General features: G+C 34.2%; 3 protein-coding genes across 3 annotated transcripts; 2 read left to right on the top strand and 1 right to left on the bottom strand.

Moving 5' to 3' along the window:
- Positions 1–823: 823 nt before the first annotated feature.
- Positions 824–5,699, bottom strand: LOC9302539 (auxin response factor 2). The gene is given in 17 exon segments (XM_002864718.2): positions 824–1,221; positions 1,297–1,346; positions 1,349–1,508; positions 1,604–1,794; positions 1,887–2,821; positions 2,919–3,090; positions 3,164–3,239; positions 3,335–3,454; positions 3,593–3,757; positions 3,839–3,929; positions 4,041–4,125; positions 4,228–4,383; positions 4,478–4,534; positions 4,627–4,722; positions 4,840–4,955; positions 5,046–5,333; positions 5,437–5,699. Coding segments are annotated over 16 exon segments (2,658 nt in total). The 5' UTR covers positions 5,188–5,333; positions 5,437–5,699; the 3' UTR covers positions 824–1,175.
- A 2,006-nt stretch (positions 5,700–7,705) lies between these two features.
- Positions 7,706–8,328, top strand: LOC9302538. Its single transcript, XM_021025181.1, has one exon. The coding sequence runs from the start codon at positions 7,993–7,995 to the stop codon at positions 8,158–8,160; it is 168 nt and encodes a 55-aa protein (XP_020880840.1). The 5' UTR covers positions 7,706–7,992; the 3' UTR covers positions 8,161–8,328.
- Positions 8,329–20,341: 12,013 nt separating this feature from the next.
- LOC9300840 (pentatricopeptide repeat-containing protein At5g61990, mitochondrial) lies at positions 20,342–24,683 on the top strand. The gene is made up of 2 exons (XM_021016178.1): positions 20,342–24,226; positions 24,335–24,683. Exon 1 carries the CDS (start codon positions 21,110–21,112, stop codon positions 24,083–24,085), a length of 2,976 nt encoding a protein of 991 aa, XP_020871837.1. The 5' UTR covers positions 20,342–21,109; the 3' UTR covers positions 24,086–24,226; positions 24,335–24,683.
- The last annotated feature ends 14 nt before the right edge of the window (positions 24,684–24,697 follow it).

Below are 24,697 nucleotides of genomic sequence, written 5' to 3'. Positions count from 1 at the left end.
TATCCTATTGTTTATTTGGAATTTTGGAAAATTAATAATTTTGTAAGATTTGATCAAAAAAATAAAAAAATTTGTAAGATTGTCTGCTTCGATGTGTCATCCGTATCAGACTCATCACTATATGTGTCGATGGTATAGAATTATTACATACAGCAAGAGAACACTTATTGGCAACTCTGCAGTTTTGTATCATTGTAAAATAATGGCAAAGGTTATACAATTGAAAGTTTTTTTTTTTTTAACTCAAGTTTGATATAATGTTTGCGGTGTTTATGTGAAGATTGAGATTGTCGAGTGTGCCCGAGTTGCCAATATTGCGTGTTTTATATTGTTTTATGTCTAGATTTAGATAGAGTTTTAACTAAATACAAGTTTGGTTTGAGGAGTCCATGTGATGTCATGTGATAGAAAGAAATGATAGAACGTGTGGATTCGTTTACATAGACATCTGCAAATATGAGTTCGTTTACATAAACTTGGAACCCAAACCTTGTTTACGAACTCACTCGGATATTTGTATTTCTCTTTATTATAACAACCAAGTTAGCTTCCATTCTGTTTTTTTTTCAGATTATTATTAAAAGAGGTCTCATTGTTTTGCTCATTGAATAGTTGATTTCCAGATTGTAACAAGAAACATCCAAACTTTTAAAATGGAAGTATTTGACGAAATGGTATCAGATTGTTAAGAGATCTCACAGCTTCGTGCATATTCTATATGAATACGAAAAGCTACAAAGTGCTAACAAGAAGACATTCAAGTATAAAAACGTTAAAACCAAACCAAAAGTCAGAAAGAGAAAATAAGTTGAGAAAATGTAAATCGAAAACACAATGAAACGGGCAGAAGCTTAAAAATTTATGTACATTGGGATTAATATATAAACAATAAAAAGACTTCAAGAGAGATCTTTGAAAGAAAGGAAAAAAAAAAAATACATATAACAAGAACCGATACCAGCCTCCATCTACAACTCCACACCATCATATTCTACTTATAAAAGAGCCTTTCATATTCTACTATTTAATACCTGTAACCTTTTTATGTTTACTTTATAATATATATATAATAATTATTATTAGATAATAAGGGATGGTGGAAGATGCTAATAATCTAAGTGGCCAACAAAATACTTCAAAAATTGCATTTTTTAATAGCATATCTTATAAAACCATCATCCCATTTTGCTCTCCAGTCTCCTCCACCAATCGACCCTCCTCCTGCTGTCACAAAAAGACCAAACATCAGGTGAATGTAATGATATAAACTTGGTATTCGTCTTCAATTTGACATACCTCGGCTTGTAGCAAAAGGGTTGCTGGTTTTGTTTGTTTAAGAGTTCCCGGCACTGGACAATGAAGGATTTGATGCAGACTTGGCGTCCTTTGCATCTGATCCTTCCCCAACAACTCCTTCCTCACTCCTACAGCTTAGAGTCCCCGGGTTCATCTTCCTCACTTCCTCTTTCGTGTATATGAAGATTTTGCGAACCATGCAACAAAACTCCCTGTGAAAACATCATTGTGTCCGTGTTAATAAAAAAAAAACACTAACATGGATATAAATTGAGGAAGTGAAGGTGGAAAAACTGCAAAATCTTACTGCCAAGGATCGTCTCCAACAAGCATCATATCATTCTCATCATCTGTGTAAACTATCAACCAATCTTTCTTAGGAGCCATCAACTCTCCGTTAAACTCAAACAGCCTGTCCAGCTCCGCGATTAACTCCTCATAGTTTTGGAACTTTGAAAGATCCACTGAACGGCCAAGTGCAATTCCCTGCTTGTGAACCTTTAAACCAATGTATCGTGTGTTAGTCGAAAAGTGATTCAAGGGTTCTCACAACCTAATACTCTGTGTACTAAATAATAGCAAACACTTACTTTTGTGCAACTCCTACTTGAGTTGCTTTTCGTATGAGCATCCTTCGGATGAGGATTATTAGTCTGGAACGGTCTTCCCTGTTCACGATGATCGTTTGTCGATTTTGACCCTTTTGACTGATCGGGAAGGTCTTGAACCTTTGGTGATGCTAACTGTGTAAGCCCCGCAGCATCATTCAAGTTGCTTCTCTGAGACATGGCTGAGTCTGTCCCATTCATGTTGTTGGAAAGAGGAATGCCAAAAAGTCTACAGTTCCCTTCTCTTGACTTTGCTGTCTCCTCTTGTATTGTGACGGGTTGTTTTGTTGCTTGCTCCCTAGCCTGAGCTTGCGCCTGAGCTTGTGCTTGAGCATGAACCACTTCCTCATAATAATTCAAAGCACGTGGACGTATTGGCCAGTTACCGCCAGCATTTTCAGTCGATAGACCATTAAGCACTGGATATTCACTGTATTTAACATTGCCTCGCCCTTGGAAAGAGGCATCAGTTGCTGCAGGTACCTTAGGAGATTCATGTAACTTCAGGGAGAGACCAGATTGCATCATCTGCCACTGGTTAGCAAGAAAATCGAACTTGCCCTCCGGATCACTCAATATATTCTTTGCAGGCATAGAAGGTGATGATGAATGGTCATAAAAAGGTATCCGCTGACCATGGGATGGTTCTATGTTTGCCCCAAAGCCGGATAGCAAATCCGTGTAAGTAGGTTCATGCCTGGCTGAGGGCATCCAGTTCTCAGATCCATATCTTCTAGAACACGAAACCACGTCAACCTTATCATCATCCGCTGAGGATTGCCAAACAACAGAATTCTCAGGAGCATCACACTCTACACTCTCAGTATGTTTCGTCCTCAAGGTCGAGTATTCTTGACCTTGCAAGACCCTTGAAAGTCCGCTTGCTGGTAAAGGGTCCATGTTTGCTTTAGTTGTGCCTGTTTCATGTACAAAGAATTAGTCTCCCACTGACAAGTGCAATTTAATTTTCAGACGCACTACTATATGTACTGCAGTTGAAGGGGGATACATTACCTTCTCTAGTAAGCATTGAAGAGTCAGGAGATGAAGGTGCTATATTAGATCTGGGCCTCTTAGGCCTAGGCATTGGAACAGGACTCAACGCAGGAGGAGCAAGAGCTGGCTCTATTTTCCACGGAGATACTCTATCAGGTCGAGGAATACTAGAAGTCTCATCCCATCTCACCTGAAATACAAATGAATAATCAGGCATTCATTCAGTCTAATAATCTTGATCCTCTCTAGGAACTAGGTTATACCTTGAGGGATCTCCACTTTGATTTTGGCCACCTAGTGATGTCAGAGTCTTCAATCCCAACAATTGTGCCAGTAAACCTAATATATATCAATACAACTTGTTAGATTCACCATTACGCAAAAAAAAAGGCAAGAGGACTAAAATGTTTAAAAAAGCAAGAGACAGTTTTCACCTCTGCTCAGGAGCCTCTTCGCCTTCAAATCTCATTTTAAATCTCATGCCAATGGAGTAGTTATTCTTCACAGACTCCATATACTGATCAAACGGAACAATAAACTCAGATGGGCTGGTCCTGTATCAAACAAAACAACAGCGAGCATCAGAGACCATTTAGTAGAGTAATTCACTGCCAAGCATCAGAGAAATAGAGATATAAACAGCAAAGAGCTCAAAACTGAATGCTGTTTTGTGAGCTAATACCAATACAAACCTTGGTTTGTAGTATACTGTAAACATAGTCCCCGTTGAAATGGCATGCCATGCGGTAGCCAGTACTCCAAGATGCATGCTATGGCTAGATATAACAGAAGACGGCACATTTCCTTGTTGTCGCATCGCTCGCCTTACACCCACTCTTAATTCTCCATTCTCGCCCCTGTAGAAGAATTAGATATTTCACATTATAGAATCTAGCAGATACAGCTCAACAGAACAATGAACTAAGAAATCCACGAACCTTAGAAATATAAACGCATCGCCTGCAACTAGCCTTTTGGAGCTAACAAACACACTCCACCCACTCTGAAGCAAATGCCTCCGTGGTTGACCTGGTCATTAACACAGACATCAACAACCACATAAGTTTGATGACGCAAAGACTAAAGAAAAAGAAAATACAAAATAGGTGTCAACAATACGACTCATACAGATTCCTATACCTCGGAAAATATGTCTGAATCGCCACTCATTTGCATGCAAATCCTTTGCAACTAACTCTTGTGTGGGAGGTTGTCGAGACATATCCTGAGGGAAGAACCAAAAAATGAATTGAAGGCAATCTTAGAACAAACATTAAGGAATAATAGGGCAATGAATAGAGATAATAGAAGCAAATGAAACACCAACCAGAGGTGGAAGGCATTCATCAGCATGTCGCCTAAGAACAGAAAATCCACCATGTGTACTTGTGTCGGATGCAGTCAAGGTTTTGCAGAACGAATGCACCTGGAACCTCGGAGGTGGAGGAGGAGGCGCTTCTTTCTCAATTGCATTCTCGTCTTGCTGTATTGAACCAAAAAAGACAGAGAATTCAGCGTCTGGATTAATAAGATCATCCTACAGCACCCAAACCAATAAATCAGAAAACACAACTTACGTTAGCCTCGGGAAGAAGTGTAATCTGAGCATAAACTTCATCTGTATCTGCCTCTGCCTGTAAAAACAATCGACAAATCTCTTGTTAGCAGAGAGACAATTCAAGAGTCATAAACCAAACTTGTCCAAAAAAAAAAGAGAGAAACCTACCTTTAAATCTACATTAATAACTCGACAAAGAAGCTTTGATGGAAGATCATAGAGAGGCATCTGTTGTTCTGCCGCCTGGTTCGTCGACGCCTCCACCTAATCATCAACAATGGAAACCGACAAATTTCATCAGAAAATATCTCAGGAGACAGGAATCAAAGAGGAGTATAAAGACAAAGATTTAGCCAATAATATTAAGATGGAAAATCTCACCTGCTCGATGTGTCCTTGAGGAAAATAGAAGACACGGTCATCTTGTCTAGGAACCGTCACAAGCGGACCGGCACAAGCGTGCCATAGCTCTCTGTAAAGAGCAGCCTCAGGGTCGACTATGAAGAAGAAGAAGAAGAAGAAGAATTAGATCAACTCAGTCTGTACGCATAACCAAGCTTAAGAAAACCTAAGAAACGGAGACTTACCAGCACGCTCAGCCGCAGCGGGTCGGCTAGAATTACTTTTTTGCCCCTCGCCGTTTCTAGTCTCTTTAGGGTCACTAAAAGCGGAGGAGGAGAAGTTATCTCCTCCACGATTACCTTTCATTGAAACCTCCGAACTCGCCATACCTTCTCAGGCTCAGATCTGTTTCATCTGGTACCAAATAAGCCTCTAAGCAGACGATATCAACAAGAAATCTCCAAATCCGCCTCTGAAAAAGCTCAAAGCTCGCTTCGGTACTCCACTTGATTCCTTTCTTTGTCTCTATCTCACTGAAAAACACAATCACCACTGGTTTAGCTCCTTTACATTACTCGAGACAACTATCAGAGAAAGATAAACCCTAGAATCAAAACGATAAACCACCAATTTCACCTCAAATTGCCTTCGATTTAGAGATACAACAACTCCAAGCTCTCTCTCTCTCTCCTTCGCCGTCCTCGGAGTCACAGACGCTTGAACATCCAATTTTCTTCTTCTGTCTTTTGTCTCTCTGAGTTTCTCTCTCTAACTTTCTCTCTCTTTTTATTTCTTCGTCTTTCCTATCTTTGTGTTTCTGGGTCTGAGGCGACCAAAGGCTTAACCAGAGTAGTCAAATTTCAGCCTCAATCATTTCAACCGCGGTGAACTTCTAACCCTTATGGATAACCGGCATTCACCGGTTACCATTCCCTATTTCATACCGGCTATTCCCGGTTGTAACCATTTCCGGGGGACCAGGGTCTGCGACCTCACAAAGCGAAAGACAAGTGACGATTTTATTTTCTTTCCTCAACTCTTATTATTTTTTAATAATGCCTTTTCCTATTACAAAAAAAATATTGTCATATCCTTTTCTAAAATTTCATTTCTTAAAAAATTGAAAAGATACATTGACCCAAATTGCAGACATTTCCAAGTCGTATTTCCCCAGAAATATAGCAATTTAACTCATCCTAAAATTGTTGACCAATACAAAAAGTAATCTTGAAACAAAAAAAACTATGGTCTAGTATTATTTACTAACTCTGACTGTGAGTTGAATATTTAATTAAATAACTTAAATTTAGTTGCCAAAATAATTCCATTAGGGGAGAAAATAAATAAATTAAATGTGTAGAGGAGTATAGATTAGCAAGTAATAAAGGCTGCTTTACTCCTACCAAAAAAAATAAAATAAAGGCTGCTTTACTTTTTTAGATGGGACTAACGGCGTGAACACGTCGTGAACAAGCGTCGACTTTTGATTGGGTAATGACGATAACGGTGTTTGGGAAAGAGAGCGTCAATGGGAAAGGTGTTGTGTTTTTATTGGGAAGTGGCTTTGTCGTGCTGTGAACAGGCAGGTCTTGGTGGGACGTAGAGAGAACGAGAGAAAGCAAAAAAAAGCTACGTGGCACCAAGAAAATAAGCGTATTTTAGCATTTTAAAGATATTTCGGATGTCATTTTTCCACGGTCTTTTGGCTATCGTGCGCTTTTGGATTTTCGTCTCGTGAATCTCTCGTACTTTTAATTTACCCTGTTTTTCTTTTTATGGAAATACAAAGACGTTTCATTATTGTTTTTTTATTTTCTCTTAATTAAATTACACCTCAGATAATAGAATAATACCATGTATAAAAGATTGTCGAATATTATACGTACCTCAACCATATTAAAATCCTAAAAATACGAAACCCTAATACTTCATATGATCTTAATGTTTTAAGTTTTACAAACTAATTAAGAACAATTTATTATTATATTATTAATATTATTACAAAATATCAATCTTTATAAAACACGAAAAAAAACTCAAAACATCAAATTTTTAGGAATAGGAAAAATAATAAAGTATTCCATAATTATTTTAAGTACAATATTAAATAAATCTTGGATTACCACTTAATACAGCTGGCAAATGGGATTAATATGTTCAAAGGTAAAATTTGTGTATGGTCCATCATAAATACATATGTTTTTTTTAACTAAATATATACTCTTTTCATTCCTAGAAGTTTGATGTTTTAGTGGTTTGGGTTTGTTCCACTAAAATTGATTTTCAACATTTTTTCTTTATTTTTAATAAATTGATATTAATTAATCGTAGATTTCAAAACGTAATGGTTATCAGTTGCAGATTACTATTAGTTCAAAATTTATTAAAAAGTGTTTAATAAATATAAATAATTAAACAATGATTGTTTTTTAAAATATGTGAAATCTTTAGAAAATCAATCTTTTAGGAACAGAAGACATGTAAGTTGATTTTACATGAACCCTAAGATCTTTAAACATCTAGGTTAATCACATAATAGAATCATTAGGAGGTTTATCGGATTACCTCCCTTTATTATTCTGGAGATTTCTTCGTGAACGGTTTCCTGAATTTTAGGTTAGGATTAGGTTTCTCTCACCTTGCCTAGAGGGGTTAAAAGGAAAAAAAATCTGATGTATTGTAGCCCACTCATACGGCTGGCAAACAAGAATAATTAGTGTTTCTAAAAAAATTTAGTCCAAATTACGAATGAACTAAAACGTTGGTGTTTATTCTGTAGATCCAATGTGTCTAATTGGAGTTGTGAATTTAATTAAAAACAAAACAACATGCTAACGATACTTATGTTGTAGACTTTTAGTACATATAATTAGCTACAATAAATTCAAATGCGGTAAGAAAATACCAAATCGTTTTGACTTGTTGAATTCTTAAATCGCGAGGAAACTTTTTATTTTCTTTTAATTAGCATTAGCCATTATGTCGTCTTATATTTAAAAATCACACTATTTTTCTGCATAAATTACTTTTAACAACACGTAAACTATCTTCTGTGAAACACAAAATCTGTTGCAAAATTACAAATCCATGAATAATCATAAGTCATAACGTTGTAACAAATATCTAAAATAATTCAGGATAAAGATGGGAAATAATAAGAAGACTGTTCGACAATAACACGTCACACGCGATATGGACGAGGAAGCGAGACGATACAGAAAGAGGAAAAAAGACGAGAAAATGGGGAGAGAAAATTCACGTGTTGGTAACGCACTTGCTAAGAGGTGTGGGACCCAAGAGTACTGTGTAGCATTTGTGTGTGGTCTAAAAGCAACCATTGTAGGAATCTTTGTCCGTTAAAAAGAAAAACCCTTTTTTTTTTTAATAATCTACCATAAACTAGCCCTAATATATAATAATATATGGTCTTCGTATATCACCAATTGATATATAAAAAGAAAAGTACGAAATTTAATATGTACTCTTTAATTTGGTGTCTTGAAAGCCTACGAAATTTTTATACTACTACCTTGCAATTTAATATTCAAACACATGAAGTATGGTTTTCAAAGTTAATAACTCACGAGATCATGATACGTGTCAAATATTTCGATCTCAGATTTCGCCATGTGTCAAATAAATTTTCCTTTTTAATAAAAAAAGTAAAAAGATAATTATAAGAAAATTATAAATGTAAATTATAAATTATAAAGTAACTAACACTTGACTCAAAATAATTAAGGAAATAGTTATGAGTTAAAAAAGTATGGTTTTCAAAGTTAGTAACTCACGAGATCGTGACACGTGTCAAATATTTCGATCTCAGATTTTGCCATGTGTCAAATAAATTTTCCTTTTTAATAAAAAAGTAAAAAGATAATTATAAGAAAATTATAATAAATTATAAAGTAACTAACATTTGACTCAAAAATAATTAAGAAAATAGCCATGAGTTAAAAAAGTATGGTTTTCAAACTTAGTAACTCACGAGATCGTGACACGTGTCAAATATTTCGATCTCAGATTTTGCCATGTGTCAAATAAATTTTTCTTTTTAATAAAAAAGTAAAAAGATAATTATAAGAAAATTATAAATGTAAATTATAAATTATAAAGTAAAAAACATTTGACTCAAAAATAATTAAGAAAATAGCCATGAATTAAAAAAAGTATGGTTTTCAAAGTTAGTAACTCACGAAATCGTGACATGTTTCAAATATTTCGATCACAGATTTTACCATGTGTCAAATAAATTTTCCTTTTTAATAAAAAAATAAAAATATAATTGTAAGAAAATTATAAATGTAAATTATAAATTATAAAGTAACTAACATTTGACTCAAAAATAATTAAGAAAATAGCCATGAGTTAAAAAAGTTCCGGAAACTAACGTTTTCAGATGGTGGTGGTTGATGGTTCCGGAGGTGGTGATTGGGTGATTTAAAAAAAAAATATGATCATGTTAAAATTACATGCATTTATCATTTGTTGTAAATATATTATGTCAATTATAAAAACAAACATTGTGAATAGCAATGATTTTCTAAAAATTGTATGTGATATTCAGACCCAAAGAATATATGACAATGGAGGCAAATAAGAATTATGAACGGCGATGAGCATAAACTAGAGTTGTTGTCAGAAAGGCTTGCCCTGATGTTGGATAAGATAATGAAAGTGGAGTAATAAGAGAATTTGGAGAAAGAGGAGAAGAAGCGATAACAGTGGTGTTGGTGTTGATGACGGTGGTTCAAGTTTGGTGGTGGTGGTGGCGATAAATGTTAATAAAGGTGGAGGTTAAAGTTAAAAAACTGGTACACCAAAACAAAAGACTGTTGAGTCAAAACAAAAATTCAGGTTAATCGAATCATTTATTTTATCGAAATTAGCGAGATTCAGTATTGATGGTTGTGGTGATTGTGATAGTAGTGAGATTCATTTGTGGTGGTGAGTCAGAGTAATGAGCCTTGGTGGTGATGTCTGAAGAAGGAAAGAAATAGAGATAGGGGAAAAGGATGGCGAGAAAGAGGAAGAAAGAGGAGTTCAAGCAAAAATAAAGAAAATCTAATGAGAAAAATAGAGAGATTTGAGAATTTCTCGCCGGCGAACGGAAGGAATAAAAAAGAAAACGAAGAAATGGGTAATATGAGCCAAAAATTGACTATGCCACGTAAGTACGTAACTATATAAATTCAACTTTTTTTATTATTACCGTTTTTTTCAATCTTGCCCATATTGAAATTATAAAGTGTAATACACTTTTCCGATAGATGTAAATAAATTATTAAAATTTAGTAATATAACGTATAAATATTTATGACTTTATAACTTATAATAAGCAAAAAATTATATAATTTTATAAATAGGCTAATATTTATATTAGATGATTTAATAATTAGTATAACATAACTACAAATAGTGTTTTATATTGTGCAATATGCATTATAAATCTATATTGAAAATATAATTAAAATGGTGCATTATTTAAAATATATATGTTTATATAATTTTAGCTATCCTTATAAAAATAAAATTAAAAGTTAAGAATGATAATTTCGACCGGCAACCCGTGCAACGCACAGGTCCTTATCTAGTAAAGTAGACACAGGCTTTTGTAAAGCATGTTTTCGAGGCTTGTTGATAATTTTAATATACTCTCACCCTATTCGAATACTTGTCGCTCTACACTTTTTTTTTGTTAATTAGTTGTCGTTTTGACATTTTAATATAATTTTTGTATAAGACTTCCTAAATTAACCTCAATTAATTGATAACTAAATTGTGAATTATTTGTTAGGATGAGGTTAAAATAGTCATTGTCAACTTTTTTTTAATACAACTATTCGAATACAGAGGGAGTATGTGTTTAAGAATTACCACAATTATTGAATTATCCATACGACGTCATACATATCAATCGTCATAAAAAATTTGTAAGATCAGACTATATTTAACTCAATTCATACACCGGATATTCCATATTTAATAATTTATATATTTATAAGATTTTATTAAGATTTAGAATTATGATTCTCATATCATCTTTGTTTTATTTGTTTTTAACTGTTTTGAATCATTTGATAATACATAATAATATAATCTGCCGCTTCAATATAGATTGAATCCATAATTTTTTTTTTAGTACCACTTATATTAGACATATCAAATCAGTCTCCCTCATAAAAGATTGTATAAAACCAAAAATTATTCCGTGGTATAATGTTACTTAATAACAATTGTAAAATATAGAATATGAATATTTTAGAGAATGATACAATTTGCAAACTTTTATATATAATAAATAATTGTGAAATTTTTAAAATTACTACTCTTATAAAACAAATCACGGGACGGATTAAGAAATTATAGGATGAGTTATATTTCTTAACGGGGTTATAAGGTGGGCGAGTTTGAATCAATATTTATAAAATTTTAAAATATCATTAACATGATGTTTAATACAGATTAAATCCATAATTTATTAAAATATAAATGTCTTAGAAAATGATATAATTTGTTAAATTTTATATATAATAAATAATTATTAAATTTTAAAATCACTATTTTCATAAAACAAATCACAAAACGGGTTAAAAATTACGAAACGAGTTATATTTCATAACGGTGTATATGGCGGACGGGTTTAAATTAATATTTATAAAATTTTAAAATATCATTAACATGCCGCTTGAATACGTGTTAAATTCTGAATTTATTAATAATTATTCCGTAGACTCGTGGTATACCGATACTTAATAACAATTGTAAACTATAAAATATTATAAAGAGATATAATTTGCAAAAAAAATAAATTATCCCGCAGTACACCGCAGATTAAAATCTAGTGAGCTATTAATCTTGTATAGATTTCAAGTTTTCAACTATCGTTTTCCAAAAATAAAATCTGTATTTTATATAACATATAAAATTTTAAACCACTATTTAGAAATTTACATCGTGATAGACCTATAATTGAAACTAATAGTACAATATTTAATACAAAGGTTGGCCAAAGAAAATAGACTAAATAGTACAATAGCAAATATGGTTAAATAGATAAGTATATATAATTTCGTATTTTTATCATTGATATTATCAACGTATATAATAACTGTCGACATGTGTGTAGAGTAGTACATGCTCACACACGTGAATGTCCCATTTATTGTCAATTTCTAATACTAGTAGCTAAATAGGGTTGATCTATATAGCCATTTATATTTATTTTTATTTGTTTCGGTATTCTTGATGATCCGTCCATGATGTGAACAAATTGGATAAATAGGGTTGATGGAAAACGAGCAAAATGTGCTCTATTTTTTTGGTTTGTCTTTCTAGTTAAGAAATCTTGTTGGGAATCCATAAATATTTCAAACTATATTCGTCCATTATCTAAATTACAAGACATAATTTGAGTATTTGTCTATGTTGTACAATAAGATCACCAAACATTTTACTGTAGAAAAACTAAAGGAATCATTCTGTAACACTGTTAATGTGTCATTAGTCATTACCAACCAATGATAGATTGATTGTTTTCGGGTAAAGCTTTGCACACATATTTAAAAAGTATATAGTAAAAGGCATAGAGCTTCTTATACTACTACTATTTTTTTTTTTTGGTAGGATCTTATACTACTACTATTTAATGATGGACAAAGTTTTGTTTTTACTTAATTGATTTTTTTTATAAAAAAAATGTGAAGTGATTACACGTGGGACCTACACGTGTCACCAGATTAAGGAGCACTAATTGAAGAAATGGGTCATGCCTTCATGCTTCCTTTCTCCTAATCTCTTCCCTCTTTGAACCCTAACCTACAGACCAAACCCTACTTTCCCTACCTTAATTAACTATTTTCTTTATATATTATTATTATTTCTTCGTTAAACAATAATTTAAAAACAGGAACGTAGTTTTTAGTTTAAAATTATAAGCTAATACAAATTTCAGCTTCTACTAGTTATAAAATATGAAATAAATTTACTTAAATCTTAATCAGGACACAAATTTACTTAAAGTACAGTAAAAATTAAATTTTATTATTTGGTTTTTAAATGAGTGAAAAAAGCTGGTCTTTGGTCTTTATCCTAACATGCCACGTCATTAACGCACTTCTTCATCTTAAGAGAGTGAGACACACGCGTTTGAGAACACCAAGTGACGGACTCCAAGCGAATTTATTCAATCGGATTAATAAAAGAGGTCAGATTACAGATTTAGTCACTGGTCAGTTACAAAATGGCTCGTGAGATCTGATTGGTGGACTCGAGCCATTCTATTCAAACGAGTTGATTTTCTGTCGTTTTTACAAATTGCGGGATAACGCTGGAGTGACTTGCCGGTTATCCAGAAAACGAATGGACACACGCCACGTGGTGAGCAGTCTACTTTCCAACGCACGTGGGTCTCGCAGGTAAAAGCCAGAATGAATTACTCGTTATTTTTTTGTTCTTTTTAAAAATGAAATTAATTTTATTTATAAAAAAGTTTGTTCCTATCGGAGTTCGGTTACGTCTAGTCACGCACGTTGCGTGACAGTCGTTTAGGTGAAGAAACGGGCTAGGCTAGACTACAGATGATGACGTCATATTTATGTGTATTTTTATATATAGAAATGAAATTACTTTTTTTGTAACTAATTAAGGAGTATAATTTGTTGTTAATGACTCTTTTTTTTTATATCTTTCTCGCAGAAAAAAAGTGAGAATCATATCTTAAAGCTGGAAATAAAAACACAACACCAACTTTAAAACGGTCCAGCCATATAAAGCACCCTACCTACCTGCTTCAATAATCACATGTATTATCGTTTGCCACAAATTCCAATTAGTTTACTTGATTAATATAAAAATTGTTACAAATTATGTAATGATGATAAACTCATAATGATTTACAGATTTTGTGACATTTTAAGATCACTATATTTAAAAAAAAATAAAGAAACAGAGAATTCTGCCATTTTTAAATTTTTAACTTTAACCGTAATTTGATTTTAGCACACCATGTAAGTACTTGAATATTTTGAATAGGTTACAAAATATGAGCATATTCAATTATTCATTTTTAGATAAAATATACTCTATCACCAATTGATTCTTGATATCTGAAAAGCCGTGTTTTCTAAGATCCATAGTTCAAATTTAAACAAAACTTAGATTTTGATGAAAAAATAAATGACGCTTCGATAATTAACCTTTAAAAGAAGGAAAACATAATTCAGATCAAACTATGTAGTTCTAAATTGAGAGGAGAAGTCTCCCTACAAACTTCTTGTAACTCAAGGAGATTTGTTTCCCATTATATAGTTGCATCATTCATAGCACAATGTTGGTAAAATAGTTAACTTTTTCAAAACTCCTCAATCTATACTAGTATAATCGCAGCACTTTTTGTGACAGATGGGTAAAAAAGCTTTCAGGTATATCGGATATCCGACCCATTTTAAAAATTTCTTCACAAAAAATTTGTTGGGTCGGGTTATATTTAACCCAACTCATACACCGGATATTCCATATTTAATAATTTAGATTTTTAGAAGATTTGATTAAGATTTATAATTATGATTCTCCTATCATCTTTGTTTGATTTGTTTTTAACTGTTTTGAATCATCATATAATACATAAAGTAAAAAAAAAAAATCAATTTTTTTTTCTGCATATACTGTGATTCGAAATTTTAAAAACGGACATATATTATCCAATTGACGAAAATGTGTGTTCAACGTTCTACATCGATTAAAATATTTAGACAATGATTCAGAATCATATCATAAATAAGAACATTAATAAAATAAATGAGTTTTTTGGCGGGATGGGCTTGGCGGGACGGGTTTTTGAATCAACAATAATAAAAAGATTAAAATATCATTAATCCGCCGCTTCAATACGGATTTAATCCTTATTTTTTTAATACAAATCACAGGACGGGTTAAGAAATTACGGAACGGGTTATATTTCGGAAATGATTTATATGGCGGACGAATTTGAATCAATATTTATATACCGCTTTAATACGGGTTAAATCCTCAGTTTTATAATAATTATCACGTGGATTCGTGGTATACCGTTACTTAATAACAATTGTAAACTATAATATAAATAAATATGTTATAAGGAGATACAATTTACAAAATATTTTTATACTAACTTTAAAATTAAATCATCCCGCGGTGTACCGCGGATTAAAATCTAGTATAACAATAAAACATTAGACAATTATAACATACCAATGTGACTAGGTCTAGAACGGTCGTCGGTAGAGCTTAAGACTAATGGTTGAAATCCAAGCCTCACGATCAAGATTAGTGATTATCCAATATCGCTTATTCTTATATTTCATTTATACCATTGAATTTATATATATTCTTTTTCTAATTATATCACATTTATGATATTCGTTAATCGTAATAATAGATAATCTATAATTTTCATTTTCAATGGATTATTTGAGAGGTTAAATATCTCAAATAGAATGGATATATATAAAAAAGCTCTACATTAAAATGTTAGTAGACATACAAAGAGTGAATGACTTCTGTAAGTGATGAGGACATGAGTTCAAACCATACCAAAGTTGTCCGGGTTCCGACTATGTACCAACCACCTAGAACAAGGTCCGGTACAAAGACAATGCGGGAAGAATTCAACAAAGTTGTGGAGAGTTTGATAAGCTATAAAGAAATGGAGAACACCATCACACAATTCGATAATCTCACCCTTTGTAGCAATAAGCTTAAACAAGAAGAAAGAGAGGCCAAGGAGGAGCAACAAACAAAGGTTAAGAGTCTAGACTTAAGTGTTGGCCCAAGCTTTTATGAACCAACAAGTGAAAGGCCTCTTCTCAAGATAAGTCAAGCCCAAGTTCTCTTTGTCATCACACCAAACGACGCCACTTAAGGAAACGTACGAGGAAAACGTCCCAAGGCCGAGAGCTTCCTCCCCAAGCTAAGGTATGCGTTTAAATCTTTTCAATTAAATGTCAAATTTCCTTTTCTTTTGCAGGTTGGTTGAAATTAGTCTAGATTTATTTTTGTCATTTATTTCTCAATTATTTGTTGCCTTTTATTCTCTTTTTCAAGACCCTAGAAGGTCGAGGCTGTCGACATATTAATAAGGTCCATTGCAGCCATTGTAGCTCACGTTTTTGCATATTATCAATAAAGAGAGAATTTTCTTTAAGTGTTTACGAGTTCACCGATCTTGTGCGGGTTCCCCTGGATTAGTGAGTTCTTCGACTTATCACAATCTCACTCATCGATTGTGTGGCGTCCCTCGATCCATTCCATCCCTTAGCCGAAGCAGAGAAAACCGTGTGGTCCTTTGTACCGGCTCCATCAACTCTGATTACGACATCTACGTAGATAGAACCGTGTGGTCATCTACTTGGATCCTATCAACTCCTTGATCTTATATCATTTTGGTATCAGAGCTGATTGTCTACGGATTCAAGCCCACAACACCACTAGATCTTTCACCAATACCGCCTACGGAACAAACAAGCCAAGATGGTGTGGCTAAAGCCGAGGCCATCAAGAAACCACATGAAACAGTGAAAGAAAATCTCGAGAAAAAGTCTGCAAAGATAAAACAACAAGTTGACAAAGGAAGGAAGGAAATGATTTTTGAGCCTGGTGATTGGGTTTGGTTACACATGAGACCCGAAAGATTTCCAAACCAAAGAAAGTCCAAACTATCGCCGCGTGGAGATGGTCCATTCAAGATATTGGAACGAATCAACAACAATGCCTATCAACTCGAGCTTCCAGGTGAGTTAAAATTTTTAACAAGTTTCAATGTCGCTGATTTGGCGCCTTTTCTTGAAGGTGAACCGCATATGGGGACAGAACCCTCTCAAGAGCGAGAGAATGATGAGGACATGAGTTCAAACCATACCGAAGTTATCCGGGTTCCGACTATGTACCAACCACCTAGAACAAGGTCCGGTACAAAGACAATGCGGAAAGAATTCAACAAAGTTGTGGAGAGTTTGATAAGCTATAAAGAAATGGAGAACACCATCACACAATTCGATAATCTCACCCTTTGTAGCAATAAGCTTAAAAAAGAAGAAAGAGAGGCCAAAGAGGAGCAACAAACAAAGGTTAAGAGTCTAGACTTAAGTGTTGGCCCAAGCTTTTATGAACCAACAAGTGAAAGGCCTCTTCTCAAGACAAGTCAAGCCCAAGTTCTCTTTGTCATCACACCAAACGACGCCACTTAAGGAAACGTACGAGGAAGACGTCCCAAGGCCGAGAGCTTCCTCCCCAAGCTAAGGTATGCGTTTAACTCTTTTCAATTAAATGTCAAATTTCCTTTTCTTTTGCAGGTTGGTTGAAATTAGTCTAGATTTATTTTTGTCATTTATTTCTCAATTATTTGTTGCCTTTTATTCTCTTTTTCAAGACCCTAGAAGGTCGAGGCTGTCGATATATTAATAAGGTCCATTGCAGCCATTGTAGCTCACGTTTTTGCCTATTATCAATAAAGAGAGAATTTTCTTTAAGTGTTTACGAGTTCACCGATCTTGTGCGGGTTCCCCTGGATTAGTGAGTTCTTCGACTTATCACAATCTCACTCATCGATTGTGTGGCGTCCCTCGATCCATTCCATCCCTTAGCCGAAGCAGAGAAAACCGTGTGGTCCTTTGTACCGGCTCCATCAACTCTGGTTACGACATCTACGTAGATATAACCGTGTGGTCATCTACTTGGATCCTATCAACTCCTTGATCTTATATTAGTAAGAAATATTTCACAATATAAGAAATGTTTCATTTCTTTATTATGTGGTCGTATAGTCATCGTCTGTTTTCTATCAGAGTTGTTATTCCGTAATGTATAATTGGTAACCTAAACGAGTTTTCCGCTCATGGAAAAGTGGCGAATATGCAAGAGCATATGCATTAAAGGCGAACGATAAATATCACGGAATGGCGACATGCATCGCATAACGGCGACGAGTGTCGCAGAATGGTGACAAGTGTCGCATAAAGGCGACAAATGTCAAGGAGTCGCGACAAGTGTCACATACTGACGACAAGTGTCACGGAAAGTGACAAGTATCGTCGAATGGCGACAAGTGTCGCATTACGATGTGCATGCGTAACAAGTGTCGCAATTACGACATGTGTCGAACTCCTACGCTTCCACTTGTCACACATGCCTCCGGCTTTACTTTGATGGACGGTCGAAATCAATCCGGAGAAAACCCTAAAAACGGAGCTTGGTCCTCTCTCCACCTATATATATAAACCTTCAGTCCATCAGAAAAGGAGTTCCAAAAAGCTGCAACACTTAAAGAGAAAACGTTTGTAGGCCAGGGGAGAGAAACCGAGACTCCGATCTTAAGTTTAAGCTTCAGTCTTCCATTCAGGAAGACTTTTCCACTGCAATGAAAGGAGGTATTTCGCTAACCCTCTTTATGTTTCTATTAAGTGATTAATTCAGATATTAAAAGATTTTAGGGTTTATGTAAGTTTTCACTTACAACTTCATGAATCTATAATATGTGTTGAAATCGATTCTAAACATATATCAAAATTTGAGTCTTTGATCCTTATGGTTGTGAATATTCCAGGAGTTCCATGTATTTTTTTCTAGCTACCATTAGAAAATATACCCATAGCCTCCTCCTCTTTTGATGATTTATGGTTCCTCCAAGTAACCACCTATTTTTGAAAACAAATGGTTTCCTTACAGCAATTCCAATATAAACAAAAACTCAGAACATAAAAATCCAAATTAAAACAAACAAAACCCATTAATACACGTACACACAACTGTAGCCGCCCATGTACGTCAATTTATTCAAAATCATAGGATAGATTAAATAAATATTTATTTAATGCTTAATTAATCGAGTGGCTCCACCATAGACGAAGATAACCTATCATTCAAGTCAATTAGAGATAACATACTTGATTAAAAGCATAATCAATTACTAACATTTTGATTAAATAATCAAGCTTGTGGCTAGTTGTCAAGACTGCATGGAATACGTTTGTGCTGTACATTTTGGACCGTCTTTACCCCCCAATATGTATACAATTTTAGAAATCTTATGATTTATTTTAGTCATTAATCAACGTTGGAATCTAATTTTTAAAATTAGCAAATTGATATTTATTAATTGGTCTTTGTTTATGGTTTCAATTAGTCGGACTTTATCAATTTGCCCACGTGTGACGTGTCGAGCTTCCTGTCCTCGTGATTTGGTTCGTCTAATTAAGAATAGTTTGATACTACTAACAATTTGTATTTGATCGGGTCAAATTATGAAGAAAATACGACAAAAATAAAATTTCATAATTATCTGTAACAATCTTGAATACGGACTCTCCCCCACCGACAGTGCTTCAATGTTGTCGGCTTCTGCCATTTATTAAAATCTTCGCTAGGAACTTGAACTTGAGTTGGAAATTAAAATAAATATACAGTTCCTATTTAAAAATTGTTAATTAAATTAATAAAAATTCATAGTAATTCTTTTGGTTAGACAAGGTAAAAAATCTTTTTGCAAAATATAACTGTTTGCTAATAGAATTTGGAAAACTTCTCAGTGAAAGTATACTATTTCTGTCTAAACATCGCTTTAAGAAAATAAATACTTTTAATCGTTTTCTTTGACCATAGAAACACAAATTATTATTTTATATTATCGCTAAACATAATGGTTATTAAAATGGAGTGCACTAGTTTTTGAAGCCAACTTGTGTCGATGGGTCATAAACAATAATTTATTAATTGTATCTAATGACGATGAAAGCGTCTTAAGATGATTTCAATTAGTCGTGCATGGTTAAGTTGTTTTCTTTAGACTTTAGTCACTGCTTCCTCGCTTCCAACACAATTCTTTTCTTTATTTATTTTTGTGCAAAAGATTAATCAACTTGGAGCAGTGTAACAACAATTCTAAAAAGCAACATCTAATAATAATAAATAATCTTTACCTCTACTATTTTCTTCTTACGTTAGCACTTAGTTATTATGTTTATTCAAAGTTGATTTTGGGTGACTGAAATTTGAACTTGGATTTGGATCCAAATTTGATCTTACAAATGATTACTTACCGATGTTATCATAATTGTTGTTCAAAAAAAAAAAAAAACGATGTTATCATAATTAAGATTTAGTTCGGAAGTTTCATCGATAGTATATCGCTTTATCTAACATCCAATCGTAGTAACTCTAGTTATAATGGTTAAAGAGACTCTTTTAGGAATGCTTATTGAATCATGGTTATTTTATTTTACTATTGTAGACATTTTTTTTCCCGAGGTCTTTGGGTTACTTTATAGTAAATAACTAAATTTTATGATTTTAAGTGACATTGCTAAAGAATTTTAACAAAAAATAATAAGAATTTTTAAATTAATACAAATAATTAAAATTATCAAAATACTTATTAAAACTCAAACCATTTGATTGTTTTATTTATATTTTTAATCTAAATATTAGCGACATAATGTAATATATTGCAAAAAAACTTCCACTCATTCATCAAAATTAGATCAATTTTTCATATTTACATAAAATGCTTGTATTGGAATGTTTCTATATTTTGTAAATATTTTTAATATTAATATATTTGATTTGGTGAAAAAAAAGTAAAATTACTGCAAAGACTTCACACGGTTTTTTACCCCTCACGTTTATATTTTATACAAAGAAATCGTCAAGCCTACGTGTAAATATACGCCCCCCACATATTGTGGAATTAACAAAACACGTTTTATAAATTTTGAAACAAGCGATTTAGTATTAGTTAATGGTTTACCCATACCCGTCGACTTTTCTAAAAACATTTCTCATGTCAAAACAAAATAAGAAAGAAAGTTGGTCAAACCATGCATTTCACACACTATGTATTTGTGTAAACATTCATGCACCATTTGAATTTCAACTTTAGTGGGGATCTTCATCATATCTCCCTCCATATGAATTCTCGAGACCTAGCTATCAAATATTATTTAATTCAGTGTCTATGAATAAATAATAACATATATCAATATGTGATTTTTTCCAGTTTTCTCTAGTATAAAACTCTTAAATCACTTGTAATCAATTTCCTGGAAATGCAAAACAAACCTAACAATTCTCTATAAACACACACCATTGGCCGACAAAAAGAAAAAAAAAACAAATTCTCTATAAACCATCGGATATGCAAGGAGCCCGTACGTGGTTGGGCCCAAAAGCCCAAATATTTGTGGGCCTAATGGAATCTTTTTTTAAGAAAAAAAAAAACAATCGTAGTTCGATTTAATAACTCTTCTCCGGCGAGGTAGCTGAATCCCCGGTATCGGAGATGATGGGATCGACGTTGTTCAGGAAGAGATGTTTGGTCAAGAGAGCGAATTGTTTACTTTTCCGGTCGTTTTCCGTTAACAATGAGAAACTTCCCGACGCATCAGCTGAAATAGCGGGAATTCTCAACCAAGGGAACTGGCGTGAGACTCTGGTATCTTCGAATCTTTCGATCGAGATAAACCCAGAAGTAGTTCTCTCCGTTTTACGATCCAAACGCGTCGATGATCCTTCTAAGCTTTTGAGTTTCTTCAATTTGGTTGATTCTCAAAAAGTCACGGAGCAGAAATTGGATTCGTTTTCGTTTCTCGCTTTGGATTTGTGTAATTTCGGTAGTATTGAGAAAGCTCATAGTGTTGTAATCCGGATGATTGAGAGGAAGTGGCCTGTAGCTGAGGTTTGGAGTTCGATTGTGAGATGTTTACGAGAGTTTGTGGGAAAGAGTGATGATAGAGTTCTTCTATTTGGGATCTTGATTGATGGATACATTGAAAAAGGTTTTTTAGATGAAGCTGTATTTGTGTTTTCTAGCACTAAGGATTTGGATTTGGATTTGGTTCCTAGTTTGGCACGATGTAATCATTTGTTGGATGCGTTGTTGAAGAGGAACCGTCTGGATTTGTTTTGGGATGTGTATAAGGGGATGGTTGAGAGAAATGTAGTATTTGATGTTCAGAGTTATGAGATGTTGATTGGTGCACATTGTAGGGATGGGAATGTTCAGTTGGCAAAAGATGTTCTTCTCAAAACCGAGGAAGAATTGGGGACGGCAACGTTGAATGTGTATAGTTTGGTAGTTGAAGCTTTGTGTAAGAAGGGAGATCTGGATGAAGCACTTGAGCTGAAGAAGTCGATGAGTTGCAAAGGATTGGTGCCATCGAGGCAATCATACAATTTACTTATAGATGGGTTGTGTAAGCAAAAGAGACTAGAAGATGCTAAATCGTTGCTGGTAGAGATGAATAGTGTTGGTTTGTTTGCTGATAATGTTGCTTATAGTATACTGATTGATGGTTTACTGAAGGGTAGAAATGCAGATGCTGCGAACGGACTAGTCCATGAGATGGTTTCACATGGATTTAGCATCGATCCTATGATGTATGATTATTTTATTTGTGTGATGTCAAAGGAAGGGGCGATGGAGAAGGCAAAGGCTCTCTTTGATGGAATGATCACATTCGGAGTGACACCAGGTGCTCGGGCTTATGCTAGTTTGATCGAAGGATTCTTTCGAGAAAAGAATGTACGTAAAGGTTATGAGTTACTTGTTGAAATAAAAAAGAGGAACATTGTCATATCTCCGTATACTTATGGTACAGCGGTGAAAGGCATGTGTTCTTCTGGGGATCTCGATGGAGCTTATAACATTGTGAAGGAAATGGGTGCAAGTGGTTGCAGACCCAATGTGGTTATATATACCACATTGATCAAAACCTTTCTCCAGAAAAGTAGGTTTGGAGATGCAGTGAGGGTGTTAAAAGAAATGAGAGAACAAGGAATCGCACCTGACACCTTTTGCTACAATTCCCTTATAATTGGTCTTTCAAAGGCTAAAAAAATGGATGAAGCAAGGTCGTTTCTGCTTGAAATGGTCGAGAACGGATTTAAGCCTGATGCTTTCACCTATGGGGCTTTTATCAGTGGATATATAGAGGCAGGGGAATTTGCATCTGCAGATAAGTATGTGAAAGAGATGCTGGAATGTGGTGTAATTCCAAATAAGGTTCTTTGCACGGGTTTGATCAATGAGTATTGCAAAAAGGGGAAAGTAATAGAGGCATGTTCAGCATTCAGATCCATGGTTGAACAAGGGATCCTGGGGGATGCTAAAACATACACTGTTCTTATGAATGGTCTTGTTAAAAATGGTAAAGTAAATGATGCCGAAGAGATTTTCCACGAAATGCGTGGAAAGGGTATTGCACCTGATGTATTCTCTTATGGTACTCTCATTGATGGATTTTCTAAGTTGGGAAATATGCAGAAGGCTTCTAGTATTTTTGATGAGATGGTTCAAGCAGGTTTGACTTCTAATGTTATCATATACAACATGTTACTTGGTGGCTTCTGCAGATCTGGTGAAATCGAAAAAGCTAAGGAACTGCTTGACGAAATGTCAGGTAAAGGTTTTCCCCCGAATGCAGTGACCTACTGTACAATTATAGATGGATATTGCAAATCTGGTGATCTGGCTGAGGCTTTTCAGTTATTTGATGAGATGAAACTAAAGGGATTAGTTCCTGATAGTTTTGTGTACACAACACTCGTGGATGGGTGTTGCAGATTGAACGATGTCGAAAGAGCTATAACCATCTTTGAGACAAACGAGAAGGGTTGTGCTTCTAGTTCCGCCCCTTTCAATGCTTTGATCAATTGGGTTTTTAAGTTTGGAAAAACAGAATTAACAACAGACATGATAAATCGGCTAATGGATGGGTCGTTTGATAAGTTTGGCAAGCCCAATGATGTAACATACAACATTATGATTGATTATCTATGTAAGGAAGGAAACTTGGAAGCTGCAAAGGAGCTCTTTCACCACATGCAGAAAGCTAATCTGATGCCTACTGTTATAACTTACACATCTCTTCTAAACGGGTATGATAAAATGGGTAGAAGATCTGAAATGTTTTCTGTATTTGATGAGGTGATTGCTGCAGGAATTGAACCAGACAACATAATGTATAGTGTTATCATCAATGCTTTCCTGAAAGAAGGGATGACGACAAAAGCACTTGTGCTTTTGGATCAAATGTTTGCTAAGAACGCTGTTGATGATGGGTGTAAGCTAAGTATTTCAACATGCCGGGCTCTACTCTCTGGTTTTGCCAAAGTGGGAGAAATGGAGGTAGCTGAGAAGGTTGTGGAGAACATGGTTCGACTCAAGTATATTCCTGATTCTTCGACTGTTATTGAGTTAATCAATGAAAGTTGCATTTCCTCAAACCAGAGAATGGCAGCTGATGCAGCTCCTTAGATTTTTAGACGGAAAGCCAAAAGCAAATAAACTTCTTCTTTTTCGTTGTGGCTAAAAAGGAGTCTGTTGGCTCTGGTTTGGTTTACTGCCAATTTCTTGGCCAACATGAAAATTGCTGAAGGTTTGCAATTGTGTCAAAAGGTAACATTGATCCTAACCTGATTTATCTCTTTACAAGCTTTATCCTCTCACGTTTGATGATCTCTACGCAGTCGCAATCTTCTGATATGTCATTGTATATTTTTTCAGTTACCATTAAGAATTTGGAGTTGCTGTTCCTGAAACAACTTGTGTCTGCTCATAAACTCTTCTGGACCAATTCATTTGCTCCAGAACGGATTTGCCTTCAGCTAGACATGTTGGATCTCATTGATTTTACATGGCAGTAGTTTCCATTATGATGACGACAATCAGAAGTTGACGATGAAAGGGAGACGCATCTGAACTGTTTATCCTGTAAATTCCTCAATGTTTAGGCTCGGAAAACTCCTGTTCAAGAACAGAAATGACAATTCTATACTGAATGTTCATGTATAAAAGATTTGATGTACTGAATGTTACTATGATGATCAAATTATATAAAGTTCTTTATTCATCAGTCAGTATCAAAAG

This window comes from Arabidopsis lyrata, assembly GCF_000004255.2.
Source record: "Arabidopsis lyrata subsp. lyrata unplaced genomic scaffold ARALYscaffold_8, whole genome shotgun sequence".
In the NCBI taxonomy this organism is placed as follows: domain Eukaryota; kingdom Viridiplantae; phylum Streptophyta; class Magnoliopsida; order Brassicales; family Brassicaceae; genus Arabidopsis; species Arabidopsis lyrata.
Note: the sequence above shows the minus strand (reverse complement) of the source record. Positions and strands in the feature narration are given on the sequence as shown.